The sequence below is a fragment of the Pungitius pungitius genome, chromosome 5 (assembly GCF_949316345.1).
Source record: "Pungitius pungitius chromosome 5, fPunPun2.1, whole genome shotgun sequence".
Lineage (NCBI taxonomy): Eukaryota > Metazoa > Chordata > Actinopteri > Perciformes > Gasterosteidae > Pungitius > Pungitius pungitius.
This window is the reverse complement of record NC_084904.1, coordinates 23,176,855-23,189,944: the sequence shown is the minus strand read 5'-3', so window position 1 is coordinate 23,189,944 and position 13,090 is coordinate 23,176,855. Positions and strand designations below refer to the sequence as shown.

The following is a 13,090-nucleotide window of genomic DNA, read 5'->3' as shown; positions in this document are numbered from 1 at the left end:
GTCAACACCATTCGGTCTTCAGTTTATTGTCAGCACACAGCTCTATAACAACACAATAGTTTAAAATGAGACGTACACATCTGAAGGCATTTCACCCTCACATCAGTTCTCCTCTGTTACACACTGACCAGAACCAGTGACCCGATGGATAACCGCCGCCTCGCGTCACCATGAATGAAAATCTGCTTTGACTAATAAATACGCCTCCATGTCCTGCAGGCGTCCCGGTGGAACGGAGACATGTACTTATTACAAGCCAGACTGAAACACATTAAAATAATATCCACTGAACCGAAATGAAATATTCTAGTCATGCAGTATGTTCACTTGAAGAATGATTGAATGGATTCTTTCCCCAACGAAGGCGAGCAGCTCGGAGAACGTGAAGTATGATGATGAAAGGAATCGGGAGGATGATGTCCGTCATCTTACGTATACGTAATTCTTGATAATAATGTTGGAGACGGTCAGGAGAAGAAGACGAAAGGTGATGTCACCAAACCAGAAAGCGTGTGTTAGTGTCGCTCGCTACATGATGTTGTTGCATGATGCTACGTGAGAAATCCCGCTAACTTGAAGCATCATTCATTGTTCTTGAGATGAATCGTTGTAAAGATTATTATTACATCTTTTTTTTAACTTCAAAGAGACGTTTTGTTGGCCAAATACTAACCAATCGTTTCACGATGATAATGTCAATTTTATTTACACGTCATTTAAACCTGTAGTCCTTGGGCAGGAAACAGAATAACACGTAAAACACTGTATTATATAAACACAAACACTACATATTGACTATAGGAAAGCAGCATCAGCAGCGAACCATTTCAACATTTGTTACACGAAGATATGATATTACATGAAACCCATATAAATCGCATAAATTATTTGGTTTGGAAACGTTGACATTCAACACATTTGTGGTTCTCAGAAACAAAAAAAGCAACTGGTTTAATGTTTTTGTCTAACTGATTAAAAGCTTGAGATGTGGGAGGCTCCTCTCAAGGTGAGAATGTTCCTTTCCAATATTAATTTTACTTTCAAACGAAGAAGAAATACATTCTGTGTTTGGCATAGAAATAAGAAAAAACTGATGAAACAATATAACATAATTAATATAAACTTAACTAAATGTTTCCATCTGATATAAAAAAATGACCAGATGTCGTCTTAGACAAACAAACCCACGTAAATCCAAGTTATGGGAGCAAAGCTCTGGATTTCTCTCGTTGTCCACAGTAACTGTTGTACCACGGTTACATCAACAGACTCCTTTGTGTCTCTGTGCCGGTGTTGGGGGGTGGGGGGGCGTGGTGCACTAGGAGGTCGGAGGTCGCAGGGCGCGGCAGGAGTGGCAGCAGGCCTTGCTGTAGTACCAGTGGCTGCACAGGTTGACCTTCAGCGCCAGCAGGCAGTTGGTGGAGGGACGATCCTGGCAGCTCTCATCTGGACCAGGACCACACAACACTTTAGATATCTTTGATGCCAAAACAATATCTTTATTGTATTATATTCTTTATTTAAATTATAATATTTAAAGGGAGATTTTACGGTTGTAGTTTCAGCCTTGCATCTTGTGTGCTATGCTTCGGTGCAATTTTATTGTTTACTGGATGTTGCATTTTTCTAGTCCTCCAACAGCAGACTTGAACTCTGCAGACTTTGACACATTCCTACACAAATGTGTTTTGTTTACTTTAGCAGTGTAATTTTCAGAAAAAAAATAATAATTGTGGACAGGTGATTTTTGCCTTGGTTGGGGTTGGTTAAGGTTGGGTGAAGGGCGACCATGCATTATCCTATAGTCTCCTGAAGGGTCCTCACAAAGTACAACGCTCAGCATGTGTGTGTTTGTACTTGTCTTCCTATCTTCGCGGGGTCCAACGAATCAGTGGGGCCCGAAAGGCTGGACCCATAAGATTGTTGGGTGCGTGTTTGTGTAAGCCGTGGCAGTGGCAGGTGTTACCTGGGGGCTCGGTGGGGCAGGGCTGCAGAGTGCAGGTCTGCTTGGCCACTGGTTTGGTGAGAGGGTCGCAGCCTCGGACCAGCTCCCTTCCCTGGTAACACTTGACGTCCCTCATCCTCACACCAACGCCACACGTCTTAGTGCACTGAGGACACAGAGGACCGGAGACACAGTTCAGCGCAGGATGTCGGAGGTGAACCGTGCGTGCCGCACGAACCTCACCTCAGACCAGGGGGTGGTGTACCACTTGAAGCACGGCCTCTCGAAGCAGGTGTTCTCCTCTTCCGGCTTCTCGCTGCCTCCGCACGCCTCCTCGGCAAAGGTTTGGAACTTCCCTCCACTGATGCCGACACACAGCACGAGCTTCCGCTTCACGCCGCGACCGCAGGTTGTGTTACACTATTGACCAAAATAAGGACGTTATCGAAAAGGATATCTAACTTGCTTAAGTGTTTTCTTCTTTTTTGCATGAACCTAATTGTTTCACAACCATAACATTCTAAGATGCAAGAGGGAGACTATTGTGGTTTAGCTACAGTGTGATTATCACATGAATTGTAACTCATTTCCTCCCCTCACCCTCTCCCAGTCCTGGCTCAGCCAGTGCGGAGCACAGTCCCTCTCCCCACAGGGGTGGATGGCCAGCGGCTTGTCCTCCGCCGAGCACTGGTTCTCTGGGACCACGCGGCCCTCCGGCGCCTTGCAGTACACGTGACGCATCGTCTTCCCCTGGGCGCACAGCCCCGAGCACTGCGAGGAATGAGGAGTCGAAGGTCAAAGCCGGATGACTCGTGGTGAACAAAGAGCGCGTTCGGGAAGCCAAGTCCCGTCACCAACGCTCACGGTCAAAACTCTGAAGTCACAGCATATTAAATGGCAACAGAGAAAAGGTAGGATAATGTCCACTGGATCGTCCCACTGAGGTTATCGATTTGTACTTGTAATGCTACGACACTGTTTGGACTTCATTGTAGGCCAGAGAAGATCATTTGTCCTCCTCGGCAACTACTTGAGGGAACAGTTTGATCACCTGGTCCAGTATTTATTACTGTTCAATAAAAAACAGCTGAGATAAAATCAGATTTTACTGGTCCCACAGCTGGATGATTTCAAGCATGTGGGTATACAAACTTTAAAACAAAAACCATCTGCATGAACAAAAGTGAATATAGGTTTATATTTTCCAAAAAGCCATCCAAGATCACCCACCTTTTTCACATATTAAAATAGGAGCAGAGTAGTTTATTGCAGTGCTGTAATATTGACACAGATGGACGTCATAAAATGTTAAAACAAAGTACGTTAAAAATGCAAACCTGGACGTGTTTGCCCTTGGAACAATTTCTAAATATCAATAAATATTTCTGACTAATCTGAATTTGTTGGATGAGAAGCTTGTTTCTGGTCCAACTACACAGTTGTAAGTAAGACCTGCGGGTTTCGAGTCTCTGACGAGGTGTGTTTATTATTTGATCTGTTACCTTTTTTGAAATACAAAGAAGGTAAAGTAGACAAGTTATGAACATGAATCCTTAACATGAAGTATTTGTGTGGACAACAGACAGTAAGTTATTGTCATTTGTCGATAAAGTTTTGAGCCAAAAAAACACTTGCTACTGTCTCTGGATGTCAAGAAGTGGAGACCAAAGACACTCACGGGACCCCACTCAGACACAGTCCACTGCCGCTCGCAGGGCGGACCCGTGCAGTTCTTGGCGTTTGGTGGTTTGGTCATCGGGTCACATGGTCGGGTGTCCTCAGAGCAGCGGACGTCCCGGGTCACCTGGGCTTTGCGTCCACATTTGGCGGGACACTAGTTCACGGAGGGAATCACAGAGGCATAAGATGAATACAGGTACAACCAATGAATGGAGGTCGCAGTAAAGCACAGAGACAAAGATACGTTTGAGACGAGGACTTCTCACCCTGGAACTCCTGAAGTTCCGAGAGCAGAACCCCTACCTCCGGACTCCTTCAGACCCTTGGTTCTCCTACCTCTGTCCACTCGGCCACCTCCCACTGGGGGCCGCAGGCCGGGCTCTTGCAGGGCCGCCTCTCCACGGGTCTCTCCAGGTCGGCGGTGGAGCAGAGGTCGCTGTAGACCGAGCTGTCCAGGCCCGGCGAGATCATCTTCCAGCAGCGGACCTGACGGAACTGGAAACCCTCCCCGCAGGTCCTGGAGCACTCGCTCCAGCTGCTCGCCTCCCACCTGGAAACAACAACCAGTCCTGTGTCAGAGATTCTGTTGGGTCCAAAGTCTGAACGACATCGACATGTTGCGCTGTACCTGGGCAGACATTCTCTCCCGATGCAGAAGTCGTGGACCGGCTCCGGTCTGGTCAGAGCGTCACAGTACATGTCGTGCACCTCGATGCCGTCGTACCGGACGCACGTGACGAAGGACTTTGACACTCCTGGGTTAAGAGCGACAAACAAGAAACTGAAAGCAAAGTACTCAAGAACAGAAAAGGTCCATTGGGAACATTCAGTAGAGCGGGAAAAGATAACGGGCTTAATGTCTCTTTTAGGGGAGTTAATGTTTTGGGCATGTTTTTACTATACGTCATGTCACCTAACGGAGCACTGGTCAGTAACGGCCCTCTGGAATTCTTGTGTCTCTCTCAGGCCTCCGCATGGGGCGCCATATTGAGTGAGTGGAAAACCATCTCCAAACATCTGTAAACACATCTGCATAAACAGTCGTACAGTACAGACGGTTTTCTGAGGAGACCCTGGTGGTAGAGACACTACCACTTTCCACAGGGGGCGACACAATCAACGCAACATGCTCCTTGTAGCAACTTCAAACAAAGTGTACAACCTGATCTGCAGTCTGTTAGTTGTGATGTTTCTTCAGTGTGTGGGTGCGTGCTTGTACCTATCGAGCAGGTCATGCTGCAGGGCTCCTGAGTAGAAAGCTTCCAGCGATACATGTCAGCGGCACTCGGCTTCAGGTTCTTCTGATGGATCCTTTGATTCCCCCTGTCACCGGACACACAAACACACACACACACACACACACAAGGAAAGAAAAAGCTTGCGTCATGGAATTTAGTCATTATTTTATGGTAAAATCTGACTGGAACGTTGTGAGCGTGAAGATACATTTTCTAAGAGATATTGTTTTAATGATATTTAGGGATCCCTTCATCTGATTCACAGCCTCCATCCCAGTGGACACGCTTTGTTTTATCATCACATCAAGTTAAAGTCATGTGCGCATTCTTGTCATAACTCTGGTTGCTCACTCGTCCTCCGCCAGACGTTTATTTAAAGCTCCCGTTACTCCTCGCCAGCGTTCCCTGCGTGGAAGCCAGACGCACGGCCCGACAGCACGCCCTCCTCCCTTTGCATCATTCCTTTCACTATTCTAGAAAACAACTTGACTTATTAGTCTCTGAGCGAGGCCCACCTCCTCCTCCTCCTCCTCCTTCTCTGCTCTGCTCGTTTCCTCTCCTCCTGTCTCTCGGGGGAGGGGGCGTGTCCTTCACTGTCTGCTGAAGCCGTGTTTGGACACGAAGCAGCGAAGTAAAGATGATGAATGGACAACGTAGCGGGCCGACCTGTCTGTCTGCTTCTAGTCAACCTGTCTGTGTACGTGTAGCCCCGCCCTAAAGCAGGCCGTGCCTAATGCTTTATTAGAGACCTGTCAATCAGTGTGTAGGAGGAGGAGTCGCCCCTAGTGGTCATTACAGAGAATGCAACTTAACACGTGAAGCTTTGGCGTCACTTTTCAGAACTCTCTGTATACTTCCTGTCCCTCAGCTTGTCTCACTGCCTCTGGCTACGTCTCTCTGACGAGGCCTTCAGAACCACATTCCCTCTCGTTCAAGCCCAACAGAAGAAGGTCTGAACATTCAGTCTCAGTCCTGAACTCTTAATCCTGAACCCATTCAGAAAGCAAACCAACCAAAAGCCCTTGAGATTTAATTTAATCAATGCTTGTTTTACCTGGTTCTGTTGGATTCTGTCTGATCACCTGGTTCTGTTAGACTACCTGGTTCTGTTGGAGCGGCCGGAGGTCCTCCCACCGCTCTGCACGGTTTTGTTCTGGGAGGGAGCCTCTCCGCTGTCGTTGCGCTTGCGACCAAGCGTGAACTCCAGCGTGTCGTTGGCGCCGAGCGGCCCGTCCTGCTTCAGGACGCTGGTGTCAGCCTCCGGTCCCGCCTCCGACGAGAACAGACCGCCTTCCTCCGTCAGCAGCTGATTGGTCGAGATGTTGATGAGCAACTCATCGGGGCCTATCCGTCCGTCAAGCAGAACCCTCCAGATGAGGTTCGGGGAGTCCGGCCCCGTATCCAAGGGCCCGCCAGCCGAAGCGGGGACGGCGGTGCCGCCTGCGTGGCTGCTGTTTCCCTCTGAATGCATCAAAAGAGCAGAATTCATTCATTCTCATAATTTGCTCTGTGCACACAGTCTTAATGTCCTATCTTAATGTCTTATCCAAGATGCTCTTCGGTAACGAAACATAGGGGCCGTGTGGCGCTTTGGAGGTCCTACTTTTACTGATTGCTACATTGCACATGCTACCAAATAATCAGGTTATAACAAGAAGGATGCTAAATGGGAAAAAAGTGAAAAACAGCAGAGGAAGTGGAGGAGATGGAAGTGGAGGAGATGGAAGTTAGCGCTTGGCGGTGTGCAGCGCGACATCGGGCCTCCTCCATCTTCTCTCAGAGGTGTAATGAGCCCAGCGCGCTGAGAGCCCGCAGGAAGTCCATTACCGCTCATGTTTGTGATGCACTGTTTAAAAAAAAATCAAAATCCACGAATCTCTGAATTTTTTATCCGCTGCTGATACGCTGTATGTGTGGAATAAATAATGCAGCACTGCAAAGGACCATCACACACACACACACACACACACACACACACTCACACACACACAGAGGGAGATGTAAAATCTGACCTATTTGTCTGATCTATCAATGGACCACTGACTTGTTCCTTCTTTATCTTCTTACACACATCCGTCTCTTTTTCCTTTATTAATCCGATCTGCCGCCTTAACGAATCGGATCAACCTCGCGATATGATCACATGACAAGGTGTCATCTGGCAATGATTTTATTTCCACTGGAAAAAGTTACTCCTCATTATCGTGCACCAACACGTGTCAACCTCCACCCATTACATCCATAAAGTCCTTAGAATGAACTGTCCTCTTCACAGGAAACAGCTCGTCTCAGATTAGGAAAAGACAGAAAAGACCTGCTCAGGTTCTGCAAACATCACGGTTTGGTTTTAATAACTACGGAAGCGGTGTCATTAATGGAAGTCATGAGGTCAATAAATCACCGTTGCTCTTCCTCACCAGTAAAGTTGGGGTCCTGTTCGCAGTCGATGGCCTCCGTCTCCTCGTACACCTCGTTGGTCTCTTGGCCCTTCTGTCCGTCGGCGCCTCCCGCCTCCGCCCGGCTCTCGGGGACCGCCTGGTCATAGACGCTGCCGTTGGGGGCCGGCGGACCCTCAACCTCCACCGACACCTCCCCCGCCGACGTGTCCGATCCGGTGTAGACGGGAGGGGGCGGGACCGGTGGCAGGGAGTCCCGGAGGACGGTGTACTCGTAGGTGATGTACGGCGTGCGGCCGTTCTGGTTCCACACCTGAGCGACGGGGGGGAGAGGTCGGGTCAGGTCGAGGTCGGGACAGTCTGTGCTGGCTTTAGACCGGCAGCAAAGAAAGTTTACAAGAAGCAGGACCAAAGCGGCTCAAACTGATTCCCCGTTCAGACCTCTGCAAACACGGCTGGTATTTCTCCAAAAATCTCACCTCCCGCTTTGTTTATTGCTTCTAAAACCAACTCCTAGAAGCTCCCGTGTTTAACAGCCTCTACCCTCCCAGCGGATCTCAGCATCCTGCAGAGATCCATCAAACCTGGGACGTGTACGTTGTCAGAACAAGAGGCCTCGTCTCAATCAGACACTGTTATGTCTGCGCTACATTGACACCGCAGACATTCAGCAGACGCTCTGAAGAGGCTTAAACGTCTCCTGGACTGCATTCCGCTGGCTTACAGGGGATAACCCCCCCCCCCCCCCCCCCCCCGCTAGCAGACATAGCGGACGAGGAAACAACCGCAGTCAGGTCAGAGAATGACAGAAGTCAGGATCGAACTGCTGCTGATGTTGCGGTGATGAAGAATCAGCCGGTGACCCGGGTCAGGCGTACCAGGATATTGATGGCCTGGTCGATGGGGCCTTTGACGACGATGTACTCGATCCCGGTCTCGTACACGTCCATGGGCCGGCGGTACTTGAAGATGGCGCCCGCTGCGTGGAAGTTCTGAGGACTGTCCACTTTGTAGGCGCCATTAAAGAAGAAGTTTCCCGCTTGGTCGGTAACAGCTGGGAAGAAAAAGCATCCAGCCCTTTTCCGTCAAGTTAAAATGATTAACAAAGAGCTCATTGTTAACTTGTTTCAGTGCACGTGTCGGTGGGAGGAGGAGGAGGGAGGAAGCACTCACCCAGAACATCGGCCGACTTCTTCCTCTCTATGATCTGGATGTCCCATGATCCTTCAGGGATTTGCGTGATTAATGAGTAACCTTGACGACAGGAAATAGGAAGTGGTCAGCGCTACCCTAATTTAACCAGGAAGAGGATTCGGACCAATCCTGTAATTGGCTGTAATTGGAGATGGAGACATATATAACTCACATGTAATGAGGTGTATTTATTCGTGTTTGGGACTCACCCAGAGTGGTGGCGCCGCGGCGGAAGTTTCCGGTGACTCTGCTGCAGCTGCTGCCGTCGCCCTGACAGACGCCACACTTATCCAAGGCGTTGGAGGAAAACAGCACTCCATCACACCCGATCGGCTGAGCGGCAGAACAGGAAGTGGGGAAGAGAAAGAGAATTATTTTTTATCACTAAAGAGTGTGAGATGAAGGATTTAAAATAAAGAAGGAGCTGGACTCACCTCGCACTTACCGGCCACGCAGACGCCGCGGTAGCTGCTGTACTTGCAGGACGTGCCGTCCCGCGCCGTCTCCATCAGCTGCCTCTGGCCGTCGGCGGTGGTGCAGTGGAGGTCGCAGGGGTTACTGGAGATGTGGACGTAGTCGTCTGGAGAGGAACACGGCTCATCCTGTTACAAACAGCCCTCCTACCTACAGCGCTGCTGTGAAGCAGATGTCGCTTTATCCACATAAAATACCTGTAATTCTTATATAATACAAATGAAACAAAAATCTGCGTGAACAGCTGTAAATCAGTAAAGGCCGGCTGCTCCTGTTTGGATGCGAGGCAGGTTGAAGGTGTTTAATGAGAGCGTGGTGGAGGCGTCATGTGGGTACCAGGATACAGAGGCTTCCACTGGTAGTTCCTCCCGTTGTAAAGCTGTGAGTTGAAGGACCAGCACTGCTCCTCCCTGAAGCTCCTTCCAGTCGCGGGACATTCCTGCAGTGCAGAGACAGCACAGACCATCAAAAACACAGCTTCAAGGCTTGTTAAGGTTTTTCAGTGCGTTTCTGTTCATTTTGTCCCTGAGAATGCACCGATGTTCTGAGCCTGTTGACTCACTTCAGTGTTGCACAGGTGATATTTCTTGGCTTTTCCTGTGCAGGTCATGTTGTCTTTCCCAGCAGCAACTTTCTTTCTTTGGACAGAAAAACAAGCATTTGGAGAAATTAAAGAACATTAATGAAAATGTAAACCTGGTTGAGAAGTTCCGTTGTAGCATTATAAGTATATTAAATTACAAAAGGCTGTTAAGTTCAGAACAATATCTGTTTATATTCTCATTTTAGTTGCAATGAATGGTTTCCCCCACTGAAAGATAATCATGTAATAATGAGGTAGACCTATCGTATTTATATCTATATATCGTAGACCTATATCTTCATGTGGACACAAAGACACACACATGCATGCATCTCGCGTGGTCTCGCGTTGTGAGGACATCGAGCTGGTCCCCACATCGTCAAACTTTAGTCACAAGGTCAAAGACATTTCAGGATAATCGCAGACTTGCTCTTGTATTGTAAGTTGGACAAAAATGTTGATGAGTGGTATCAATGTTGACTGCTAGATGTTAAAATGTTTCATTACAATAGAAACAAATAATAATAAAAAAACGTCCTAAAATGTAAATAATTAAAAAGGTGTTTGTGTGTGTGTGTGTGTGTGCAGACTGACCTTTGTTTAAGGCAGTGTCTCTCTTGTAACATCACTCCGCCTCCACAGGTCCGAGTGCAGGCCGTCCACTTGGCCCACTCGCCCCACCAGTACGTGGTCACCTCAAGCTCCTCCTCCAGACTGTTGGACGCCACGCCGTCCTCCTGAAAGCACACAAACACACTCGGGTTATTTATTGTGTTCGTATTGTACCTTCAGTGGTAAGACCTTTGGAGGTCCTACTTTTACTGATGCCTCCTGTTTGCCATAGAACAGCAATATGAACACTGCAGGAAATAGATGTGAAAGGTTCACTTAAGAATGAATATATATATATAATATTTAATTTCAGTTAATGTTGATTCTTTTTTGGAGCGTTTTGTCTTACTGCTTATATATAATACTTGTTTCTTTGTACTATGTCTCTTTGTTACTTATACTGCTGTAAATCCTGTGTACCTACTAAGTACGGTGTGTTTTTTATATTTTTACTTGTACTAACACAGGGATAAAAGGAGTACACTTTGTTGTCGTGCACGTTTTGGTCATCAGGGACAGTTACAGCTGTGGCCACACTTGAAATAGCTTCAGTAGAGCCCAGATGTGCACAACCGGTCCAATCGGAGAGTCCCAGTGAATGAGCGTCACAGCGTTTTGTTCTGAGGCTCCAAGGGATGAAGACGCTCAGCACTTGGCACATTCCCGATGTGCACGAGCAGCATTGATTGGCTGCGTCGCTTCTTTCAGATGGATTCATCTGGAATGTGTTCTGAGCTCCTTGTGAAGGTGTGAGACAGAGCAGCTGCAAAGAGAGGACGAGAGACACCGGGAATACCAGACAGAGAGCGTGAGAGAGAGAGGGGGGGGGGGGGGGGGGGGGAGCTGATTGGTCGACTGGCGGATCGGCTCGACGGCGACTCATCACTGTCCTCGGATTGCTTTTAAATTTGTGATTCACACTTGAAATGTTGTTTCTTTTCTTAGTTTGTGAACTTTGAATGTTTGGTTTCACTTGACAATTTCTTTTAGATTTATTCTGCAAATATTCCCGTTTGTCTGGAATCTTGTGGGTACAAACGAAGACGTCATAAGAATGCAGCTTAAGTTTGACGGTTCAAGTTGAATTAAATATGGAAGCAGCCTCTGAAGGTTGTACCTCCGTAAATAAAACAAGAAGTAACATCACTGTGAAACAGAGACAAGCTCATGTTGGGTAAATAATAGCTTCCTGCTTGTAAAACAACATCGGCACTAGTACCCAATAATGTGTAAGTGACAGAACCACTTTTATCCAAAGTGACTTACAATAATAAGTTCAGAGGGAACAGACCAGAACAAAAAGAACTAAGTACTGTGACTAAGAGCCATCTAATAAGTACCAATAAGGTGTTATCTAGTCGGTAAAAGTAGATATACCATAAGGTACACATACTTTTTAAATGTTGATGATTTTACCATCAACATTTACTTACAAGAAAATATTTTTTTATGCTAAAAAGTTGATTCAGAATAATATTGAAATAATGTATAGATGCATCCTTTTAATGTAGCAGCTGGTAAACGTGGACTTCATGTGAGTTATTGTAAGTTCTTCAGAGCAAATCATCAGTCACTCGTTGGTTCTATTTTGTATCATCAATCTGTGAACTGAAGTGATGGAGTGAACGTGGCACTGATGCCGTGGTGTTCCCAAACACAGAAGGACAACAGCTCCGGTGTCCTCGTCATCAGCGGAGTTGTGTACCTGCATGCGTCTGGCGGACGGGTTCCCCACCGACACCACCAGCGCCAGGAAGCCCAGCAGGACCAGGACCGTCTCACCGCACCGCTGCCACGACCACGCCGGCATCCTGTGACCCGGAGACAGTGAGGACGTTCAGTGGCGAGGAAAGCAAGAGACGGAACTCTGAGTATAAAGCATATGCTACTACATCGATGAAGTCACTAGGACGTCGCCAAATGGTTTGTCATGTTGGCCGTTAGCATTTTGGGTTTTGGCCGACACAAGCAAGCAAAAAGGGTACAACATAGAACTGAATACACACTGAAAGGGTTAAAGTTGTTGGAGAAAATCACAGAGCACTCCCAGACCGGACATCGTTGAGGTAGTCACCTGTCAATCACATTAGGCCCCGCCCTAAAGCATCCCCTGCTTCATGGTCTGTTCGACTCTAAATGGACCTTCATTCACTAAATGAACATCATGCTGCATTGAAGAAGACTTGAAACTAGAGACTAAGACCATAAACTCATGTTTACAATGTTTACTGAGGGAATAAATCAAGAGAGAAGTAGAGTCATTTCCTCATAGACCTCTATGGGAGGAGAGGAGTCGCCCCCTGCTGGTCACTACACAGAAGTAGAGTCATTTCCTCATAGACCTCTATGGGAGGAGAGGAGTCGCCCCCTGCTGGTCACTACACAGAAGTAGAGTCATTTCCTCATAGACGTCTATGGGAGCAGAGGAGTCGCCCCCTGCTGGTCACTACACAGAAGTAGAGTCATTTCCTCATAGACGTCTATGGGAGCAGAGGAGTCGCCCCCTGCTGGTCACTACACAGAAGTAGAGTCATTTCCTCATAGACGTCTATGGGAGCAGAGGAGTCGCCCCCTGCTGGTCACTACACAGAAGTAGAGTCATTTCCTCATAGACCTCTATGGGAGGAGAGGAGTCGCCCCCTGCTGGTCACTACACAGAAGTAGAGTCATTTCCTCATAGACGTCTATGGGAGCAGAGGAGTCGCCCCCTGCTGGTCACTACACAGAAGTAGAGTCATTTCCTCATAGACGTCTATGGGAGCAGAGGAGTCGCCCCCTGCTGGTCACTACACAGAATGCAGCTCATGAAGCATACCTGGAGGTCTCTACCTTGTATGTTGTTGTTTAGTTACCCCGTTATTATGCCATGTCCATAATTATGGATTATGGACATGGCTACAATCCGGTCACCATGCTGCCGACATGCCGAAGGTGTTTTGGGTGCTCGCTCCTTTTGCTTGACACACGC

At 47.7% G+C, this 13,090-nt stretch overlaps 1 protein-coding gene across 1 annotated transcript; it reads right to left on the bottom strand.

Moving 5' to 3' along the window:
• Window positions 1-17: 17 nt before the first annotated feature.
• Window positions 18-11,932, bottom strand: adamtsl2 (ADAMTS-like 2). The gene is made up of 18 exons (XM_037482408.2): window positions 11,828-11,932; window positions 10,105-10,247; window positions 9,490-9,565; window positions 9,264-9,366; window positions 8,888-9,033; window positions 8,663-8,786; window positions 8,433-8,513; window positions 8,138-8,313; window positions 7,281-7,572; window positions 5,964-6,324; window positions 4,845-4,948; window positions 4,254-4,380; window positions 3,962-4,175; window positions 3,624-3,779; window positions 2,546-2,716; window positions 2,189-2,365; window positions 1,967-2,111; window positions 18-1,446 (listed from the first exon to the last, which is right to left on the bottom strand). The coding sequence occupies exons 1-18, from the start codon at window positions 11,930-11,932 to the stop codon at window positions 1,319-1,321; spliced, it is 2,829 nt and encodes a 942-aa protein (XP_037338305.2). The 3' UTR covers window positions 18-1,318.
• Between the last annotated feature and the right edge of the window lie 1,158 nt (window positions 11,933-13,090).

Bases quoted from the DNA above. Each gene is read 5' to 3' on its own strand.
- adamtsl2 (XM_037482408.2), bottom strand. From the start codon at position 11,932: ATGCCGGCGTGGTCGTGGCAGCGGTGCGGTGAGACGGTCCTGGTCCTG. The intron at 9,566-10,104 runs GTCAGTCTGCAC...TTCTGTCCAAAG, and splicing joins AGACACTGCCTTAAACAAAG to AAAGAAAGTTGCTGCTGGGA. The intron at 2,366-2,545 runs GTGAGGGGAGGA...TTTGGTCAATAG, and splicing joins TGAGCCAGGACTGGGAGAGG to TGTAACACAACCTGCGGTCG.